This window comes from Mercenaria mercenaria, chromosome 11 (assembly GCF_021730395.1).
Source record: "Mercenaria mercenaria strain notata chromosome 11, MADL_Memer_1, whole genome shotgun sequence".
NCBI classification, from domain to species: Eukaryota; Metazoa; Mollusca; class Bivalvia; order Venerida; family Veneridae; genus Mercenaria; species Mercenaria mercenaria.
In genome coordinates this window covers 48,803,804-48,828,142 of record NC_069371.1, presented here as the reverse complement: position 1 = coordinate 48,828,142, position 24,339 = coordinate 48,803,804, and the positions used below count along the sequence as shown (strand labels likewise).

Below are 24,339 nucleotides of genomic sequence, written 5' to 3'. Positions count from 1 at the left end.
GATAAGCAAAGAAAGGAAAGAGAAACCTACTGGACCCGCCGTCTCAACACCTTACAACCTATAGGCATCAATAAGGGAGACTAGATCAGCCTTATTTTCCCCACTAAGATTAAAAACACAGATACTAGTAGTTCATTTTAGCAGATATTAAATCACTTCAGGCAATCGGACATAGTTTTTAATTAACATCGACCACAAGATAGATTTTCTTTTTCCGCTACCTTCTCTGTTGAAAACGGCGTTAAACACAAAACCAGTGAACGAAATCCTCAGGAAAAATACAGGGAACCAATCAAAAACGCTCTATTTAAATTTTATAAAACCGCTATTTTTATTTATCACTCATTCTGTTGATCGATATGTTCATTGAGCATTTATATATCGAACTATACAGGCGGTATTTACGCCGTTGCTGTGTTGTTTTGATTTATGCTACCCTTGAAAAAGGCTTTTTTAAAAAGCCGAAAGCACTCTGGTTTATAATTAAACTTTTGACACTGTTTGAACATATATTTTTTTCTCATATTTTTTCTCATACTCTATATAAATAAATATATCTATATATATATATATATATATATTTTTTTTTTTTTTTTTTTTTTTTTTTTTTGTTGAACCTGCTAAAAATGTAAGCGCTGAAATTATTTGATAGTATTTTGAGTACAGTAAGAGAATTTGACGAATCACATACTGCAAAATATAGATACATTGAAAACTTCCTTTATGTTGTGACATAAATGTCCATTTGCCTGTAGATTATGACAAGCATTTGATTTACCAGGCGTTGGCAAGCTAATCGCCATTTTAAGATCACATAGTTTTACCATTGTCACGTGATTTGCTTGGAGGCAGGGATTTGACAAGATTGATTGGCGTCACTATTTAAATGTGTGACGTACATGTATTCGGCATGGAGTCTGTGGGTAAATATGTGAAATAAGCGGTTAGCGCGTGCATTTCATAAAAAAAGTTATTTCTTGTGTTAATATTTTACCGCATGCAGGAGCAACCGAAAATACCGAGGTCACTTCTTTATATATCTATTAAAACTGACCATCTAAACCCACCAAAAAGGCTGTTTCCAAATACAGGCCCGTATCTACAAAGAGGCACTTGCCTCCGTCAAAATTTTGAAATTCATAGTTACATTTCTTTTACTCCAGATTTAAATCTGAAGAAGAATTCTGAGTAATCTCAGATCTCAGCATATTTTTTGCTCCCCCCTCTCCCTCTCATCCCTACCCACCCAAACTAATGACCCCCAAAACTAATTTTCCCCCAGAAATAACAGCTGATAATTGGAAAAAAAGCTTATTTGAATGAGCACTGATAAGGATTTGATGTCATGACTATTGTCAATATGTTAAGATACATGTATTTAAATTCATGCAAACATTGTCATAGCAGAAAATGTCGGACATATTCCATTGGTAAATACTGCATGTTGGAATGCTGGAAATCTAAACAGCAATTATATAGTTAAACAATTTTATTAAATAGTCAACGATAGTGATTAATAACAAGCACAGATACTATGGTGCATTAAAAGTGTTATGCCAGTATTAAACCTACATTCAAGGAAACTGTATTAAAATATATATTAGTACGTATCCGGATACTAGAAAGTTCGGACTATTACAAAATCCTGTCTGTATAGTCTGCTGTCACTGACATATTTTCCCTAGAGCCTATCTCTTTGAAATGGTGATCTAAATTTCCTCACTCGGATGTGTTACCAACCCATGGACCGGTTCGATGTTTTGACCTTCTACCATTTTGACCTTGAACTTTCTTAATAAGGTCACCAAAGCTACTGTTGTTTCGGCATACGCAAATCTCTGCCCAGGACATATACGTTTCCCGGCAAAACCAAATGGTGAAAATGTCAAATGTGGCCGCTCCCTGGCATGTTCATGTGTGAATCTATCCGGATCAAATCTGAAACAGAAATTATTCGTCATATAATATTTCTGAATTACAAAATATGAATGAATTTCAAGTACAATGAAATGAAGAAGCTTGCCTCTGGATGTACGTTATCTTTTTAAATCAGAATATATCAGTCATATTTCTCATATTTTGCTAACACATGAACCACGTGTTTTATTATTGTAACTTAATTATAGGACCTGCATATTCTCCAAATAACACACCATCGTGTACCAGGGTTCTTGAAAAGTCGTGTACTTTTTAAAATAAAACAGGATCTATCTTTCCTGACACACGGACAGATACACGGACGAATGAACCGATGAACGTATACGCATGTTTTCCACATTGTTTTCTAGTTATGTAACAAGTTTCAGTAACATATCTCTTGTACTTTTTAAGTTATTACAGGATCTACTTCAAGTTTTGCCACATTTTTGTAATATTTGTTTCCATAGCAACAAAATAAAAAAATAAAAATATGTACATTTTTCTATATTACAATCTAACCATGTACCAGGTTTCATGAAAAAATGTCTTGTCCTTTTAAAGTTCCAATTTGCTTGACGAACAGATGGACAGATTGAACAGATCAATCACAGGGGTTAGGAATATGTATGGTGATTTATAATAAAGTATCAATCACAGGGGTTAGAAATATGTATGGTGATACTGGCGACAGACAATAAGTCCCCTCCGATGAAGCACAGGTAACAGGGGATTTACAAATAATCTTACTTATCTGGCAGGGGAAATACGGTCTCATCTTTAGCAGCCACACCAAGAGCATGAATCACAGGGGTCTGAAATATGTATGGTTAATCATAATAAAGTATCAATCACAGGGGTTTAGAAATATGTATGGTGATTTATGATTAAAGCATCAATCACAGGGGGTAGAAATATGTATGGTGATTTATGATAAAGCATCAATCACAGGGGTTTAGAAATATGTTTGGTGATTTATGATAAAGTATCAATCACAGGGGGTTAGAAATATGTATGGTGATTTATGATAAAGTATCACTTACAGGGGTTAGAAATATGTATGGTGATTTATGATAAAGCATCACTCACAGGGGTTAGAAATATGTATGGTGATTTATGATAAAGCATCGATCACAGGGGGTTAGAAATATGTATGGTGATTTATGATAAAGCATCGATCACAGGGGGTTAGAAATATGTATGGTGATTTATGATAAAGCATCAATCACAGGGGGTTAGAAATATGTATGGTGATTTATGATAAAGCATCAATCACAGGGGGTAGAAATATGTATGGTGATTTATGATAAAGTATCAATCACAGGGGGTTAGAAATATGTATGGTGATTTATGATAAAGCATCAATCACAGGGGGTTAGAAATATGTATGGTGATTTATGATAAAGCATCAATCACAGGGGGTTAGAAATATGTATGGTGATTTATGATAAAGCATCAATCACAGGGGATAGAAATATGTAAGGTGATTTATGATAAAGCATCAATCACAGGGGATAGAAATATGTATGGTGATTTATGATAAAGCATCAATCACAGGGTTAGAATATGTATGGTGATTTATGATAAAGTTCAATCACAGGGTCTAAAATATTTTATGGTGATTTATGAATAAAGTATCAATCAAAGGGGTAGAATAATGTATGGTGATTTTATGATAATGATCAATCACAGAGTTATGAAATATTTGGTGATTATATGATGAAAGTATCAATCACAGGGGGGTTACGAAATATGTATGTGATTTTATGATAAAGCATAATCACAGGGTTTAAGAATATTATGGTGATTTAATAACACAATCACAGGGTTAAAACTATTTATGGTTGATTTTATGAAAGCATCAATCACAGGGTAAGAAATATGTATGTTGTTTATGATAAAGCATACAATCTACAAGGTATTAAAATATGTATGGTGAATTTTGATAAAGCATCAATCACAGGAATAGAAAATATGTAATGTTTTATGATAAAGTATCAATTCACAGGGGTTAGAAATATGTATGGTGATTTATTAAAGCATCAATCACAGGGAGAAAACATTATGGTGATTTATGACAAAGCATCAATCACAGGGTCTCAAAAATGTATAGGTGATTTATGAATATAGCTCATCGACGGGAAATAGGGTATGGTTTTAGATAAAGGATAATCACAGGGGTTAGAAATATGTATGGTGATTAGATAAAGTATCAATCACAGGGGTTAGAAATATGTATGGTGATTTATGATAAAGCATCAATCACAGGGGTTAGAAATATGTATGGTGATTTATGATAAAGTATCAATCACAGGGGTCTAAAATATGTATGGTGATTTATGATAAAGCATCAATCACAGGGGTTAGAAATATGTATGGTGATTTATGATAAAGCATCAATCACAGGGGTCTAAAATATGTATAGTGATTTATGATAAAGTATCAATCACAGGGGTTAGAAATATGTATGGTGATTTATGATAAAGTATCAATCACAGGGGTTAGAAATATGTATGGTGAATTATGATAAAGCATCAATCACAGGGGTCTAAAATATGTATGGTGATTTATGATAAAGTATCAATCACAGGGGTCTAAAATATGTATGGTGATTTATGATAAGTACCAATCACAGGGGTTAGAAATATGTATGGTGATTTATGATAAAGTATCAACCAAAGGAGTTAGAAATATGTATGGTGAATTATAACAAAGAGTCTTGTATGAAATTTTACAGCTGTAAAAGACCTGTATTTTTGTTCAAAATTACAATCGTGATTATTTCAAATTTACACCAGTAGATTAAATACAACAACATTGATTTACATCTGTAGATTTCAATTTACAGCTGTAAAACGACTGTAAAATAGTTCGAATTATGCAAATGAGATACAGCTGTAAAAAAACTTACAGCTGTAAAAATGAAAAAGTTACAGCTGTAAAAATGCCTCAAAGTTACAGCTGTAGAATGTTACAGGTGTTAAAAAAGACGACATTATTTTACGGGACGAAGCTGAGGTACAAAACGTTTCAGGATGAATCGTAATTCTCTAGAAAGGGTAACAAGTACTACAAAAAATGGCTAAATAAATGATCTTGTAAGTAAAAATCAATATGAAATATGTTTACAGTATAGCGTTTGCAAAATTCAAGAGTAGGATACAAAGTAGAAACTATGCATCAGATCTTGTTTATAAAACCTTCTTTGTCATGAAAATATATGACAATTTTGTATTATTTCTTTTAAACTTATCAGCTTAAAATTTAGTGTAAATAGTTAATACATGTAATTATATATATGTGTGTCCTTTTTCAACTATATTACATAATAAAACAGTTGCACTTACTCCATAACGATTAAAATTCCAATATTGTAGAAGATTTGGTGTCTCTGTGAACTTCAGTTATATCCCGCCAAAATACATTAAAGATGAGTGAAAGTACTTATGTTTCCCTCCAAAAAAAAAGTTACAGTTGTAAATTTGAGACATGAACATTTTACAGCTGTACTTTTCAACTGTAATTTTTTACACCTGTAAATTTCAACAGTATTTCTGGTCAATTTCCACTTACAGGTCTTTTACAGCTGTAATTTCAAAATACAGTTCCTTTACAGTTGTTTTACAGCTGTAAAACAGTTCCTATTTTCGTACAGGGCACTGACTCTCAGGGGTCTGAAATATGTTTGGTGAAATAAAACAAATACAGATTTCAGATATCTGAGGATAATCTAATTAGAATAGACGCAATTCTTCCAAATGCCCGCCCGCTCACCTCAGTTGGAAAGCGCAGATCTACAGATCGCAGGGTCGTTAGTTCAGTCCCCGGGCGACTGTGATCATTCATTTTGACAGAACACATTGTGTCTGAAATCACTCGTCCTCCACCTCTGATTAATGTAGAGAAGTTGGCAGTTACTTGCGGAGAACAGGTTTGCTCTGGTGCAGAATCCAGGAACACTGGTTAGGTTAACTGTCCGCCGTTACATAACTGAAATACTGTTGAAAAACGACACTGAACCCAAATCACCAAATCCCTCCACCATCAAAACCTAGGAAGTCGTTATATCACCTATGATTGTCTCGGTATGGCGTTTAACCCAGCAAAAAATGTACATGAAGATTTACATAATAAATTCTGATAAGCCTCTGGCAAATCAAAATTTGCGCACTAGGAAAGTCAAAATTTGCAGTTCAAAACTGTGTATATTTACCACACTTTTGACAAAACTGGTTTGGATTACTGACAATGCCTGAAATCTATGTTCTTTTTACTCATTTTATCATTTTGTTGTTGTTGTTTATAGTATTAAGCACTATTACATACAAACTACTAACATTTATGGGTATTCTATATACGCCCAGTTCCGAGTCAAAGTCCTGGTACCTTGCTGCCATCGGGGCAAGGACTGCACACCTCAGAGTCTCATCTATAACGTGACGTAAATACCTGCAATTGTATTTATGAATGTTATAACTTCGAAAATAACACTAAGTTTGGAAAAAATAGAAAACTGTAAGATGATTTTTCTGCTTTTTGGGACAGTAAAATTCATCAGTGTTTGAACGTTATTCTCTATTCCATATTTCATTGTAGAATATAGGGATAACGCATGACTGTTTTTTCGTGTTATAACATCTGCAGAATCCCGAGGGATTGGTTGGTGCCCGATCCCGGTAGGGCGATGGTACCAACGTATTCCGAGGGATTCTGAAGATGTTTTAACACGAAATGAACATGCGCTAACGCTATTCTAATACTCGTCGTCATTAAATATCTGAGTTTTTTTAACGTTGATGTTATTTCCTGTTAAATTATCCGTTTTCGGGCCGTAATACGTTTACGCTTTGCCACGGAACGCGCATATATAAAAAGGTGTTTTAACAGCACGTGAGATCTAGAATCTCTCTGTTAGCACACGTTTTCTCTCCTGTTGAAATATCAAATTTCCTTATAAACTAAACTGTATATTTTTATAATCTAACTGGTGATTATTTCAAACATTTTATTGCTTTGTTTGTTCTATGCAATATTCAAACCGAGTAAAGAAAAATGAGTTCATTTATCACAACATGAATTTAGATGAAAAAAAAAAGAAAAACACAATTATAGTAAATGACTATGGCATGTCAAACGTTGCTAAATTATATATGTATGTTATTACTTTTGTATGTCTGTTATTGTTATTCAATGTCGTGTCATTCATATTCTAAAATTTGCTATTGTTATTGTATATGTCGTTATTTTTATTGTACATGTATGTTCGATATTCTTATGGTAAAAGTCATTATAATTGTTATTCTATATTTCGTTATTGTTATTGCATCTTTGATATTGTTATTCAATGTCGTGTCATTCATATTCTAAGTCTTACCATTGTTATTGTATATGTCGTTATTCTTATTGAATGTTCGATATTCTTATGGTAAAAGTCATTATTGTTATTTTATATTTCATTATTGTTATTGCATCTTTGATATTATTATTCAATGTCGTGTCATTCATATTCTAAGTCTTACCATTGTTATTGTATATGTCGTTATTCTTATTGAATGTTCGATATTCTTATGGTAAAAGTCATTATTGTTATTCTCTATTTCGTTATTGTTATTGCATCTTTGATATTGTTATTCAATGTCGTGTCATTCATATTCTAAGTCTTACCATTGTTATTGTATATGTCGTTATTCTTATTGTATGTTCGATATTCTTATGGTAAAAGTCCTTATTGTTGTTCTATATTTCGTTATTGTTATTGTATCTCTGATATTGTTATTCAATGTTTAATCTTTATCTTTTATCTGTAGTCAAATAATTTACGAGTTGCGACAGGCACAAGCAGCAGTGCTATAAAGACAATGAAGAAACTGAAGCTTTCTCAAATTCGTTCATACAAATTAGTTGATTAAATTTTAATACCAATGTCCAAGGTTGTAAAATTGAGTTTGAAATCAAGTCTTAGACTGCAGCCTTACCATAGGTCCATTTCTTGACTGAGTTCAAAATCAACCAATCAAATTCTGGAATATTAAGATTGATCTCAAAGATTCAATGATCAAAAACCTTTTTCAGCTTCTGTACTGGCCAAATGTGTAGCACATATTACATTTCTAACACTCCCATTCTTCATGTTTTGATATTCGCTACTTTACGATACATACTCCAAATCTCCGATGTTTGTATGGTCAACCTCGTCGTCCCCGAGAACTTTCCTGATCTCATCAACGACCTTGTCCTGACAATCCGAATGCGTCGCAAGAAAATATATCCCCCATGACAACACTGAAACACATATAAAGGGGGGAATATATCCCGCTAGCAACACTGAAACACATATAAAGGGGGAAATATATCCCGCTAGCAACACTGAAACACATATAAAGGGGGGAATATATCCCGCTAGCAACACTGAAACACATACAAAGGGGGAAATATATCCCGCTAGCAACACAGAAACACATAGAAAGGAGGGGAATATATCCCGCTAGCAACACTGAAACACATACAAAGGGGGAAATATATCCCGCTAGCAACACTGAAACACATATAAAGGGGGGAATATATCCCGCTAGCAACACTGAAACACATATAAAGGGGGAAATATATCCTGCTAGCAACACTGAAACACATATAAAGGAGGAAATAAAATCCCGCTAGCAACACTGAAACACATATAAAGGGGGAAATATATCCCGCTAGCAACACTGAACACATATAAAGAGGGAATATATCCCGCTAGCAACACTGAAACACATATAAAGGGGGGAATATATCCCGCTAGCAACACATATAAAGCGGGAAATATATCCCGCTAGCAACACTGAAATGAGTAGTAAAAAATATATCACACCCATGACAATACTGAAACAAACATTTTTAGATTAGGGTAGATTTCTCTGAAGCACAGTACCGTTAAAACAGAGCCAGAGCCACACCCGCCACATATAGAAACTCTAGTGGAAAGAGATAGCAGACGGGTTGCTTTAAAATCCAACATCAAATACATTTTAATTATATGCAAGATATAAAAATAAAGAAAAATGGGATGGAGATGTTGTGGGACGTTGAAAAAGCCGCATTCCAAAACGCAGCCTCCATAGACCACAAACCATAGCAGTGTAAGCATAGACGCGCACAAGACAAACGCACATGCACACACACGCACGCAGCACGCACGCACACATGCACGCACGAAAATCAAATCTATATTATGCAAGATGTTTGAATCTAAAACACAAGATATTTTGTGCTTACAATTCTCTGTGGTATGAAATCCTCCAATGACATAAAGTAATGCATCAGCGTTCTGCAATTCTTCATCGTCTGTGTAGTCCAGCAATAAATCTAATAATAACTCCTCCCCATGTTGAGGAGGGTCATCTTTCCGGTGTTGTACCATACGGTTAACAATTGCTGCAAGTTTCTTCTTACCTATGAGCCATGCAATTTATATATAATATAATATTAAATCATTTACATTAAAGAAAAATAACAAAGAAACGTAACTGACATGCTTTGCAGATCTATTAAATTAATTTTGAACAGAATCTGTAGCTGCCCTTAACGTAGATTCCCAAAGGTAAATCAGGACATTAAACAAAGGTATTAATAAATCTGGCAGAATGACCACATACAAACGTGGTTATAACTTCCTTGCGAAATAGTGGAATGACCTTTCTTGCAACAGTTCCCAGTGATGGCGAAACTCGTTTGACACGCTGGGGTGTAGGATAGTTCCAGGGCCGAAAATGAAACGACAATGAGAACCATTTATGAAGAATGTGTAAATTCATACGCTACTATAATGTTTGTATAAAACTTGATCTATCACTATGTTTTGGGGGGAATAATTTTGTGAGAACAGATGTCGGAATTATGAGATCTGCTGAATGAACTTGGCGTTTGATCCTTACAATCTATTTTGAAGTTACAATGCAGTGTCTTCACTGGTTTCAGAGAAGATCAAAGAAAACATCAATTTTTGCCACATTTTCTAAGTCAAAAGGGGGAATCATTTTGTCAAAATATAAGACACAGTAATGAAACTGATGATTTAAAATTCTTGTTTGAAATTTCAATCAAATGCATGAATAGGTGTCAGAAAAATTGAACGAAATGTCAAAGTTGGGAATTTTCTCAAGTAAAAGGGGGAAATAGTTTTGTCAAACCAAAGTTAAGAGTTATGAAACTCGGTATGTTAACTTGTCTTATGATCTTCCAATTATATTGTGAATTCATCAAGATATTTTTATTAGTTTTATTAGAGATTGGATGGGACGGGACGGGATAGGGACGGACGGGATTGGACAAAGTGGTTTCTTTATTGCAACACCCCACCCCAACCAATAAAGTTTTGTGGGTGTATAAACATACTGCTTTCAAGGAAGTTCTTTGTTTGATTTTACTTTAATTGTAAAGCACAATGTGTGCAATACAATCTATCAATGGTTGTAGAAATCAATGGGAATATCCTTGCTCTGAGGAAATATTTGTGTGCTATACACATAATTTCCCTGGAGATGGAAGTTTCCAATCCACACCTAAACAATGCTGCCTTTTAATCATTCCAACACCTACAAACAGTGAAAGACTCTTGTTATCTTATTTGATTAAGGAAAAACCCGAAGTAAACATCGTCTTTTAATAAATTCAAAAACCTACAGACTTTCTGCATTAGTGAGAACTCTAACGTCATGAATCTTTTTCAACATTTTTTATTATAATAATTCTAGTTTTTGACTTAACAATGGACACTGAATAAGATATGAAACAAACGTTTGACGGGTCCTTACCGTCCGCAACAATCTTTTCTCTAACTGCATCGGGAGGCTCAATTAGTCTGCGTTCGAACTCGGTCAATACCTGACAGTAAAATGTAACTTGTAAAAACGCTGACAGTAAAATGTAACTTGCTAAAACGGCCTAGCATATAAAGGTATAAGGACAAACAAACATATAATGTATAACTATAATTTTAATTGCTGGTAGTGCTGATGGTGTTGTGCACATCCAAACTTCAATACATTTGTATTTGAAAATGGAGAGGTTTAGCATCACGCCCTTGCTAAAAGGGCAATAACAGGTTATCACAAAAAATACGTTTACTAATCTTTCATTAAATTCTGCAAAACAAAAATTACTGATAAAGTTCGGTTATTTCGTATTTTCTTTCTTTTAATCTAACTACCTGGTTTTCCAGTATCTTGAAAGAAATGTGAAAAAAATGTTTGTTTCGATGGGGTTTAAGTGTCATCAACGCAGTTCAGGTCATAAGGCGAATTTAATGGTTGAGGAATATTTGAGGTGTCCCTATGAGCATTATCTAACGCAGTCAGGCAGCAGGGGTAGAATAACCAACCCTCCGCAGATTTCTCTCACATATCGAGACGAACATTAACCCTTACCCTGCTCATATCGAGTCGAGCATTAACCCTTACCCTGCTCATATCGAGTCGAGCATTAACCCTACCCTGCTCATATCGAGACGAACATTAACCCTTACCCTGCTCATATCGAGACGAGCATTAACCCTTACCCTGCTCATATCGAGACGAACATTAACCCTTACCCTGCTCATATCGAGACGAACATTAACCCTTACCCTGCTCATATCGAGACGAGCATTAACCCTTACCCTGCTCATATCGAGACGAGCATTAACCCTTACCCTGCTCATTTCGAAACGAACATTAACCCTTACCCTGCACATATCGAGACGAACATTAAACCTTACCCTGCTCATGTCGAGACGAGCATTAACCCTTACCCTGCTCATATCGAGACGAACATAACGCTTACCCTGCTCATCGAGACGAGCATTAACCCTTACCCTGCTCATATCGAGACGAGCATTAACCCTTACCCTGCTCATATCGAGACGAACATTAACCCTTACCCTGCTCATATCGAGACGAACATTAACCCTTACCCTGCTCATATCGAGACGAGCATTAACCATTAACCCTTACCCTGCTCATATCGAGACGAACTTTAACCCTTACCCTGCTCATATCGAGTCGAACATTAACCCTTACCGTGCTCAGATCGAGACGAACATTAACCCTTACCCTGCTTTTCTATAATGAACTTGTCCATCTTCCAGTTTGGACAGTACCACTAACTGTTAAAAGGGGTGTTTACCAAAAAGATACTGACTGAATGGCGAACAGTGCAGATCATGATCAAACTGCACAGATGTGCAGGCTGATCATGATCTACACTGGTCGCAAAGGCGGAATAAATCGTGTCCAGCATGATAAGGGTTAATGTGTCTTCAGATATGCTTCCCATACATATATAGATTTCAGTAGTCGTAATACTGTAAATGCCAGACTCAATACCTTAAAACAGACTCAATAAACTTCAAACATGCGGATGTTTTTCATACCTAAATGTAAACTACAGTACTAGACCGCACTTTTTTCTTAAATCTTGTAAATGTATAAGGTACTTCTAAATCAAGTTGTCATGTTTGGCCTTTAAAATTCCAACTTCATCGTTATGTCGACAAGTTTGTTTTGTTTTCGGTTTAATGCCGTTTTTCAACAGTATTTCAGTTATGTAACGGCGGGCAGTTAACCTAACCAGTGTTCCTGGATTCTGTACCAGTACAGACCTGTTCTCCACAAGTAACTGCCAACTTCCCCACATGAATCAGAGGTGGAGGACGAATGATTTCAGACACAATGTCTTTTATCAAATCGTCACGGAGAACATACGCCCCGCCCGGGGATCGAACTCACGACCCCGCGATCCGTAGATCTGCGCTCTCCCTATTGAGCTAAGAGGGCGGGCTATATGTCGAAAAGCGCCCAAATAACAATGGAACAATACACATAGAAATACCAGTAAGAAATAAGTAAGTAAGTAAGAACTGACCACATCATATACAGTCCTGAATTCTTGTACTGTTTTGTCGTCTTTCATTTCCTCTCCAAACAGTGATACCAGTACGGCTTTCAGAGCAAAAGCATACATGTGTTGTATCAGAGGAATATGTGTATCATGTAACATTGTCTCCCATTTCTTGGCCAATTCATCTGAAATCTAAAATAGGATATTGCATTATAAGCAAATTTGTGCTTTAATGAAAAGTTTTAAATATATAACATTTCAACTTGCCTTATACTATTATATTATTATATATTATACCAGATTTATATAGGACAAACATTTACAGTAACTTTGATTAAATTGGATTTTTTAATGATCAAATTTCATGAAAAGAAATAATGTAGTTTTAAAACGTTTAATCCAACAAGTACTTTTAAAGCTCAACTTTTCATAAAAAAAACTAGGAGCTGTCGGAAGAAAAGCGCGCCAGTGACTACTCGAAAAAGTTTACCAGTGAATACGGTAAAAACTTGTTCATATATTTTTACGTTTGTTGGAAGGGTGCGGAGTGTACTAAGAAACAATATAGCGAAGCACAAGAAATTTAAAAAAAAGTGTGCCTACGTGCGTGCGTGCGTGCCTGCCTGTGTGTGTACAGAGGAAGTAGGGGCGGGGTGTATGAGATATTCCAAGACTCAACACGCGATATATATTAGTATAAGAAATGTAAAAAAAAAAAGTCATAAAGATATCTATTTTTCGAAGGGAGAGGAGAAGTGTGTGTGTTTTGCGGGTGAGTGCGTTGGACTTGGAGGTATGAGGGAACCCAAGAAAAAATATGAAAATGTAAGATGTTATTTTGAGAAATATACAAATAAAAATATAGAATGGAAGAGGACGGAAGGGGTTGTCATGGGTACGAATGGAGATAGAAGTAGGTGTATGAATTAGAATGGAGAGTACTAGGGATATTTGTATTAAGAAACACGAAATATAAGTTTAAGAAGATATGGTGAAATTGAGAAGCGTGCTGTGAAGCTTTAACCAAGAAAATTACAAAATTCTAACCCAAGTAACCTTGACCTTTGACTTACCTGGCCCTAACCAAAACTATATATGCCCCTAACTTAAATCCTTTTGTGACCTTGTACTTTTATAAGGGCAGAATACCTTTAAATATCATGCGGGCGGACGGGTGGTCGGCGTCCAAAGCATTTCCGCTCTCTAAGTCAAACACAGTTTTCATTCGATCTTCACCAAACTTGCTGACAATGTTTGTGGGCATAATATCTCGGCCAAGTTCGATAACCACCCAAATCGCCCCAGGCACTCTTGGATTATGGCCCTTGAATTACTCGAAAAACTGCGAATTTAGCCTTGTCCGCTCTCTAAGTCAAACAGTTTTCATCCGATCTTCACCAAACTTGCTGACAATGTTTGTGGGCATAATATCTCTGCCAAGTTCGATAACCACCCAAATCGCCCCCGGCACTCTTGGATTATGGCCCTTGAATTACTAAAAAACTGCGAATTTAGCCTTGTTCGCTCTCTTAGTCGAACAGTTTTCATCCGATCTTCACCAAACTTGCTGACAATGTTTGTGGGCATAGTATCTCTGCCAAGTTCGATAACCACCCAAATCGCCCCAGGCACTCTTGGATTATAGCCCTTGAATTAGGCCAAGTTCGATGACGGGCGTATTTTGTGACAGTTTGGCACTCTTGTTTAATAATGTGTTAATAGCTTTTATATTGATTGAAAGGTTTTAGGTATGTATTGTCTCTTGGCTGTATACTGTTTAATACGAAAGACCGGTGGTGACATTTCAGTTTCAAGAATTCACGATTTCTGAGTGAAATTCTGAATTATTGAAATCTTGAATAATTGAAATCGATAATTTTTTGAAATTGTGAATTACTGAAATATTGAATTATTAAATAATTGAAATATTGAATTTTCGACATGAAATATGGAAATCGTGAATTCATGAAGTATTTAAATGAAATCGAGAATTCTTGAAGTGGTATTTGTGAAATAATGAAATCGTGAATAATTGAATTCTTGAAATTTGACATGAAATACGGAAATTGTGAATTCATGAAGTTGTGAAATATTGAACAATTGAAATCTTGAATTTGAGAAATTCTGAATTCAGTGCTTGAAATCTTGAATAATTGAAATCGAGAATTTTTTGAAATTGTGAATTACTGAATTCTTGAAATCGAGAATTCATGAATTCACGATTTCCAAATTTCACGCAAAAATTGTGAAATATCGAATTCGTGAATTCTTGAAATCGTGAAATCTTGTAGTTCAATAATTCACGATTTCACAAATTCACGATTTCCAAATTTCAAGCAAAAAATCGTGAATTCATGAGTTCTTGAAGTTCAATAATTCACAAATTCACGATTTCCAAATTTCACGCAAAAATTGTGAAATATCGAATTCGTGAATTCTTGAAATCGTGAAATCTTGAAGTTCAATAATTCACGATTTCGCAAATTCACGATTTCCAAATTTCACGCAAAAATCGTGAATTCTTGAAATCGTGAATTCATGAGTTCTTGAAGTTCAATAATTCACAAATTCACGATTTCCAAATTTCACAGCAAAAATTGTGAAATATCGAATTCGTGAATCTTGAAATCGTGAAACCTTGAAGTCAATAATTCACGATTTCACAAATTCACGATTTCCAAATTTCACGCAAAAATCGTGAATTCTTGAAATCGTGAATTCACGAGTTCTTGAAGTTCAATAATTCACAAATTCACGATTTCCAAATTTCACGCAAAAATTGTGAAATATTAAATTCGTAAATTCTTGAAATCGTGAAATCTTGAAGTTCAATAATTCACGATTTCACAAATTCACGATTTCCAAATTTCACGCAAAAATCGTGAATTCTTGAAATCGTGAATTGATGAGTTCTTGAAATTCAATAATTTACAAGTTCACGATTTCCAAATTTCACGCAAAAATTGTGAAATATTAAATTCGTAAATTCTTGAAATCGTGAAATCTTGTAGTTCAATAATTCACGATTTCACAAATTCACGATTTCCAAATTTCACGCAAAAATCGTGAATTTTTGAAATCGTGAATTCATGAATTCATGAAGTTCAACAATTCACAAATTCACGATTTCTTAATTTCACTCAAAAATCCTGAATTCTTGAAATCGTGAATTCTTGAAATTCAATAATTCACATTTTCCAAGTTTCACGCAAAAGTCGTGAATTCTTGAATTCCTGAAGTTCAATAATTCGCGATTTCTAAATTCAATATTACAATTTCAAGAATTCTCGATTTCAATTATTCAGGATTTCAATAATTCAGAATTTCACAAATTCAACATTTCAATTATTCAATAATTCAAGATTTCAATTATTCAGTAATTCACAACTTCATAAATTCACGATTTCCATATTTCATGTCAAAAAATTATTATTTCAATTATTCAATAATTCAATATTTCAGTAATTCACAATTTCAAAAAATTCTTGATTTCAATTTTTCAAGATTTCAATAATTCAGAATTTCACAAATTCAAGATTTCAATTATTCAATGTTTCACAACTTCATGAATTCACGATTTCCATATTTCTTGTCGAAAATTCAATATTTCAATTATTCAATAATTCAGTAATTCACAATTTCAAAGATTTCTCGATTTCAATTATTCAAGATTTCAATATAATTTCAGAATTTCACTAATTCAAGATTTCAATTAATCAATATTTCACAACTTCATGAATTCACAATTTCCGTATTTCATGTCAAAAATTCAAGAATTCAATTATTCACGATTTCATTATTTCACAAATACCACTTCAAGAATTCTCGATTTCATTTAAATACTTCATGATTTCTACTTCACGAATTCATACTCAGAAATCGTGAATTCTTGAAATTGAAATGTCACCACCGGTCTTTCGTAGTTTAACGTTAAATTGTTTGTGTTGTATGTATATGATGTATACAGATGAGACATTAATAAAAGAATAAATTAAACTGTATATTGATTTGGTCATGATTTTGAATATATATCTATGCGCATCATACTAAATTCGTAGCTATTATGTTTTGTCACTTGTTAGGCCAATTACAATTTGTGTAAATAATACAACACAATACATATTATTATAGTCTCATTTTCATATATATCATGTTACATTAATTCTGCATACTTATATGTCACAAATCTAATATATATGAAACCATTCTTTACATAATTATGAGAGACTTTAGATTAAATATCAAACTAGTGTATCAGTGTTGTATAATATTATAATTACACATACTAAAACATATTAAATACATATAGTAAGCATTCCTTAACCCTTGCCGTGCGAAATTTCTATGATGAACTTGTCCAGCGTTCAATTTGGACAATACCATTAACTGTTTAAAGGGGTGCTCACCAAAAATATACTGACTGAATGGCGAACAGTGTAGATCATGATCAGACTGCACGGATGTGCAGGCTGATCATGATCTACACTGATCGCAAAGGCAGAATCAATCGTGTCCAGCATGATAAGGGGCAAATCCTGTTAAATCTTAACTTCAGCTGACTAGACAAACGATTAAAAGCTTAATGCCTGCTGTAAAGGATCCATGATAGAAAAAACTAAAATCTGAAAGCAGCACCATACGGTTTCTACAAGGTGGTAATAAAATGCATAAAATAATATAATTACATCAACATGGAATTACAACAGATACTTTCTGAGTTTTAAGACTATAAATGTTAACAATTAAAATATAATTTATAGTCCTTCTCAACTTTAAAATCTGGTAGCAAGTTTTGGCAAGACAATAAGCAATATCGTCATTTTTGAAGAGGAAAACTGCTTTTTCTAGATCAGAAAATTCAAATCCTGATTACAGGTATTACGTACTGAGGTATACAAAGTATTACGTATGTCTTGATATATAAATTGACACTTAAAAATAATAATACATATTTTTCATCTTCAACAGACGATGTACAGTTAAATCTACCGGTCTCAATTCTAATCGGTGCAACCCCACATCTAAATTTTGCCAAAGAACTACGATAATTGGAATGGCATATGACTCAGTAAATAATTTTCAGCCACAAACTCAAGTCTTAAAATTCTATACGTTCGCAACTTACTTCTACACTGACCTGTAACTGCCGATTCTCTTTGAACCAGTAATTTCCAATTTTCTATTTCATTCTCAAACCAAATCTTTTCAACAGCCATCACAAACGGGTGTGTATGTATACTTTCTAACTCAATGACATGTTGTTGTTATTATTATTATATCTATTATTTGAAGATGCTGTAGTCCAGAATAATATGTGTATCATAAAAAGTAAAAAAAAAAAGAAGCTAATTTAAGAATGTTTGCTTTTTAGAACAGCACGATAAGATGTATTTTGACATACGAAAAAATGTAAATTGGAAAATCTATGAGAAAAAAAAACTCTACCTCTTGAAATATGATGAAGTACTTGTGAGTTGCTCCATGTGTTAAACATTTGTCATATAAATTGCGTCGTGCTCTACCATTCTCGCCATTAGCATACTGGATACACTTTGCTCCAATCAGCGGCTCAAACAACTCAAATAATTCCGCTGGAAATACAAAAAATCATTATTTTCAGAATCTGTTTCAGTTGTTTTGTCCTTCAGTCTCGCTAAAGCACTTCAGCTTTCGTGTTCAAAGGAAGACCCAATGTGCCCCTTTGAACATAGGTACCGACCTTCCGTTACCCAGCTAGATGGCATACTTACGTGAGCTAGGAGCAGGTCTCGAACCAACAGAGGCGAGGTGCAAGTAATTAACAGTCAGTGACCCAAACCACTCAGCTACAGCAGCCCACAGAGAAAATCTGTTTTGTAATAATGACAAATTACAAAGCTTTATGAAGCGTGAAAAATAAATTGCAAATTGCTTTTTTTCAATACAAATATTTACAATGAATCTTTATGTCAACTTCCTCAGATAAAAAAAAAAGTATCAACCTCTTCGGCAGAATACACTATACCTCTTCAGCAGATACACTATACTGACTAAAGGTAGGGGTTTGGTTTAACAGAGATTTAATAGTGTACCGGAAAGGTTGATACGGGGTAATCGGACCAAAGCGTTGACACAAAGCGACACTTAAAGTATACTAGCAATAACTTTTATATTCTTTGAAAAAAAGCAATGTATAGAGCTTACGTGGCCTGTCAAATACATTATGATGCTGTTTAAACAAGTCTGCATTAGCAATGCTGACAACATAACGTGGTCCCCACCAAAATGAGGCTATTGATCCGAACTGCTTGTGAAGATCCAACAAGAACTCATGCAGACTTCCGGCCTTCGCAATGTCTCCGAGGTAACCAGCTCTGTAAAACAGTGTAACTTTTAGAATGCAAGAGCACACCATGCATATACATTAAAGGCCCATAATGCTTTAAAAGTTAATCTAAAAAACAACGACGAAACAGATGTCCAAATAGACGTTATGCGTATTTAAATGGTTAGAAAAGCACCATTTTTAACAAAGCAACTCAGTGGTTTTATCTGAATTTTGAAGACCTTTGTAAATGACAGTTGCAAGCTTATAAAATGTGATATCATTTAATTTTCTGAGCATAGCAAAACAGTTACTATAGTATTTTGTTGGGATATAAAATCTGATAAAATTGAAATAAATCAAATAGTACAGTTTTTCATTTATCTGCAGGGAAACCATTTTTATTCAAACGAGCATCAAAGTGAAATATTTTTCATGTTTCATGGTTTTCTCGTGTCTGAAATGATGTACTGTGAAGTAATCTATTTGTAAACAATGTGATTGCAATTCTGTTTTAATTTAAATGCACCAAAGTATGCCAGTCTGATTCGCTATCAAATTATATCTATAATCATATCTAAAATGATATAAGTTTCTATCCTAGACAAGTTTTTCCAGCGTTTTTGCCGGTGTTAGAAAAATAGTCTTATACACTGGGGTGAGATTTCTTGTTCTAGTCAAGAAACACCTACTCTTTAGATGCAGGATTCAAACCAGGAACAGTTGACGGATTCTTCTAACTCTGTGAATAAGGAATAAAAATATATAAATAAATAATCACATACAAGTGTGTGAAACAATTAGATGATATTTAAAAACAACAAACTGTAAAACAAGATAGGTTCATTGGTATATGTAAGCCTTCTTATTTAGCTAATACACTGTCTGACACGAGTTTCAAATGAATTTAAATGATCCGTCAAAGTTCCAGCTAAATAAGTATGTTGAGCCTGGCCAAAAATACAATTATAGGAAATATGTTCAAATTTTCAAAATATGTTGATTAAAGTTATTAATTTGTGCTCAAAATAGATTTTAATAGTGCGTGCTGGACAGCTTGTTAGCTCAGAGTGGTAAAATGTGGAGGAATTTCGTGGCTGCAGGAACGCATGTTAAATAACAGTCTTGTTATGTAATGGTACGGTAAATAATCAAATCTATATAAAAAAATCCTTACAACATAGAATACAACCAAGCAATTAATAGCAGACTGGGTCTCATTTAGTTTAATTGAGTCTGGTCATGAGAGGTAATGAAAAGTGCAACACCACTCACGCCCCCTAACTCCTGCGGGGGCCTCCGTGGCCGAGTGGTTAAGGTCGCTGGCTTCAAATCACTTGTCCCTTAATCGATGTGGGTTCGAACCTAATTCGCGGCGTTGAATTCTTCATGTGAGGAAGCCATCCAGCTGGCTTACGGAAGGTCGGTGGTACTACCCAGGTTCCCGCTCGTGATGAAATAATGCACGGAAGGGTTCAAGGGGTATTCCTCTACCATCAAAGCTGGAAAGTCGCCATATGACCTATAATTGTGTCTGTGCGACGTTAAACCCAACAAAATAGATAAATAACTCTAACATCTGCTTAAACGGAACTCTATAACAGTAAAATTGTATGGACTTCATGATCCTAAAAGGACCAGAAAATATCACAACACAATGAAAGCAGCCTCTTGCTGTTGTGGTATTCAGTAAAATCTGTAAAATGATAAATTTAACTAAACATAGTATATAATAAATGTGTCTCTTTAGTAGCTACACAGTCATTGCCCTTTGTTTTAAAATTCATAAATTCTCACAAAACAAAGTAACCCATCGAAGGATCTTCCAACTTTAAACAAATATAGACCATTATAGGACGGCGGTGCACAAGCAATTTCGTTAAGATCTCTTCCGTAACTGCAGAGTTATTGTCCTTGAATCAGTTTGAAAATAACCACTTGATGGATCTTGATGAAATTTAACTCAAATATAAATTACTGTAGGGCATTTTGTGTGCGGTGTGAGAGTCCCATAAACTACCAAAGTGTTTAAAAAATCCCTTCATTGTCAGAAAAAAAAAGTTACACAGAAACCAATTGGTTTTGGTTCTCCATTTCCTTCCTCTTTGAATTAAAAGTGATATAATTCAAGACTGGGTAATTTATCTTATCTTTCTCATAGAGGAACGTATAGTGAATTGGTACGAAATAAATACAACAAAAAAGATTAAATGTCCGCCTACAGATAAAAATGTACTAGGATCGATCCCCATTAGAAACCTTTTGGTTTTCTGTACGGATTTGGATAGTCTAGTAAATTATTTCGGAAGCAAAGCATCATTTCTAAATCATATTACAAAATCACACTGTACAGTACTTACCGAATACAGATAGATCACAACACAAATCAGTGAAACAACAAATATTACAGCAAATATTGCGAATGTAATCATTCTGTTTTATTACACATCCACTGCGAAAATTCTTAAATATTGCCCATTATATCTCAAATATAACATGCTTCAGTGGTTTAGCTGAAAGAAGTCTTAAGTAAAACAGATCTTGACCTTTGAAGTTATATAATATTCTTTTAAAACCACTTTTTTGCAGCTTGACTGCATTTGCACGCAACGACGCGTAATGTGCGGTATGGAACGCCGGGGTTGTTTTACACGTTAGATAAATACGAGGTATTTATGTCTTGTTAATTACTGTGTTATTATCATGTTTGGTTGCAATGCTGTCATATCTTATGAAGTACTATTCTGTCAGAGTGACGTATTATTTTGTTGAACGACCATCCTATTTTCTCAAACCAACATTCTGCAAAAATCCTAGTAAAAATTAGGTCAAATCATAGAAAAAACCTGGTAAACCCTCAAAAAGACACTTTTTCTATCTGACCTTCATGAGACGTGGTCAGAATCTGCACTAATTCTGTAACTAGGTCATTTCGTAAACAAACCAGGTCACTAGGTCAAACTATTGAAAAACTTGGTTATTGTTCTGTCTGATCCATATAAAACATGGTCAGAATGTTTGTCTCTATGAAAGCTAATGCCAATGGCATTTAGTGACTAGAAATCTTATTTAAAATGGTTTCCAGATTTCAGTTTATTATTTGGCTTGCAGAAAATTTCCTTGGGTGAATTTCTATCGAGGATGGCTGCCCAAATTACTGGAGAAAAACATGGTCACAGTGTGCTATTTATATTGAGGATGCACTTTGAAAATCATCTTGTCTGAAACTGAATTTCACACAATCTCTCCTTTATTGATCCAATACTGAAATCATTTGTTAAATGAAGTATTTGTGTGCTGCAAGACTCAGATGAGCAATCTGCGGCAATAATGGTGCTCTTGATTTATATTTTTGACTATTGAACTGGTCACATTACAAATCAGACACACTTTCCAATGGTCCACATGTGTTCAAGCTATCTTAATCCTTATCATGCTGGACACATCCGTGCAGTCTGATTATGATCTGCACTGTTCGCTATTCGGTCCGTATCTTTTAAACAGTTGATGGTACTGTCTAAATTGAAAGATGGACAAGGCCATTATAGCAATATAGCGAGATAAGGGTTAAGAACATAAAACACTGAAAATGATGTTATTTCATACACACCCGTCAACATTTCCCAACCTTTCTCTATTGTTTTGAAATTAACATTTACCCTGCTAAATTTCTAAATGAACTGGTCCATCATTCAGTTGGGCAGTACCACTTCTTATTCAAAGGGGTATTCACTTTTCAAAATAGGCATTTTAGCTCTTCGACTTTGATTGACCTTGCCTTAGACAATAAATTGCAAAAACAACATTTTGATGTCTATTACACAAGGATCTGTCACATGCTGTGATAGAGGGGTAACATTTCTTTTGAATGTTTTTTATAAGGCCTTTTTATAATGAAATTCAAGAAAAAAAAATCACATATCTAAACCATATATGGAAACAAATATTTGAAAGAAATTTTACGCCTCTATCATAGCATATGTGACGGATCCCTGTGATCTATTGCAAAAATTATGAAATATAAGACAAAGGGTTATCTAAGAATACCCACTTTCTTCTTTTTAAGTTTCTTCAAGTTAAGTGTCTTATACAGTGTTTTGGATTTCAACATCTAACTTCTAGCATTCATAATAAGAACAAATTTGCACATCAAAGAGTAGGCCTAGCCTAGTTCCTGACGTGTACTAATAGTGCGTAGCAGTTAAGGGGCAGGTAATCCAGACTATTGATTCTACTTTAATTGAATAAAATCATATTCGCCCGAGTGAAACAAAAACAGCAAAAATAATTTTATTCAAGAGCAAATCACTGTTTAAGAAACATTTTATTATTTTGATTTTAACATTTTAGCAAAGATTACTATGTATATCCTTGACAGCCTCCACCAATTACACAGATTTTTCACTTGGCATGGCCACAGAGATCTAAATTAAAGCTGTTTTCTGTTTAAATTACATTGTGGATGTATTTTTGACATTTTGGTAGAAAAAAATGGGAGAGGAGGTTGTATTTGGTGAAGTGAAACTCAATAGTACTTCCAGGTCACAGCAATGTGATTTTGATGTGATTTTACAATAAGCAAATGTGACAAGATAAATCTCTCTTAGAAGATACATGACCCCTACTTTTCTCTTCATTTTATATCAATTTTATCATAACTCTTTAAAAATAAGGTAAGGATTTGTTCTCTGAAATGGTTCTAACTATATTTGGTAGCTCTTTACAAAATGTCATTTTATATAGTATATATAGGGAAGGATACTCGCTCTGGCGTTTTATTAAGAATATTGGAATTTCTTGGTTTAAGTCTACTATTTCTAATGCTATAAAAGTTATAGCTTTGAAACTTTGTACATTTGTTTACTATCATAACCATGGCCCTCATTGTAACTAGAAGACTAGAATTCTTAGTTAAAGTTTTTGTTTACATACACTTTTCTAGAATACTATAAAAGCTATAGCTTTGAAAGCAGGTACATTGTATAGCTTGACTATTCGAAGAATAGGTAGGGCTGTTGCAGTTAGTTATTCACCGGCGTCGGTGTCTTAATTTGGTCAAGTTTGTGTATGTAGTCTGGTATCTCACTTAGCGCTTGTGGGAAGGGACAATTGCTCACTGTAATGATTTGACCTGCAATGTGCATATCCCATAATTCCGTTTTGCTTCTTTTTTTTTTTTTTTTTTTTACAAAATTATGCCCCTGTGGAGATATATATTTTCAAAATTATTCTGAAAAGAAAAAAGAAACATGGAAGATTTAGTT

At 34.2% G+C, this 24,339-nt stretch overlaps 2 protein-coding genes and 1 pseudogene across 2 annotated transcripts in view; 1 reads left to right on the top strand and 2 right to left on the bottom strand.

Annotated features, from left to right (window-relative positions):
• The window catches only part of LOC123532840 (26S proteasome non-ATPase regulatory subunit 11-like), a 286,840-nt gene that overhangs the window by 40,660 nt on the left and 221,841 nt on the right, over positions 1-24,339 (top strand). The gene's annotated exons all lie outside the window — the stretch shown is intronic.
• Positions 1,396-8,463, bottom strand: LOC128546774 (cytochrome P450 20A1-like). The gene is made up of 5 exons (XM_053518082.1): positions 8,424-8,463; positions 8,079-8,199; positions 6,255-6,366; positions 2,668-2,732; positions 1,396-1,938 (listed from the first exon to the last, which is right to left on the bottom strand). The coding sequence occupies exons 1-5, from the start codon at positions 8,461-8,463 to the stop codon at positions 1,710-1,712; spliced, it is 567 nt and encodes a 188-aa protein (XP_053374057.1). The 3' UTR covers positions 1,396-1,709.
• LOC123532782 (cytochrome P450 20A1-like) lies at positions 8,695-21,507 on the bottom strand (annotated as a pseudogene).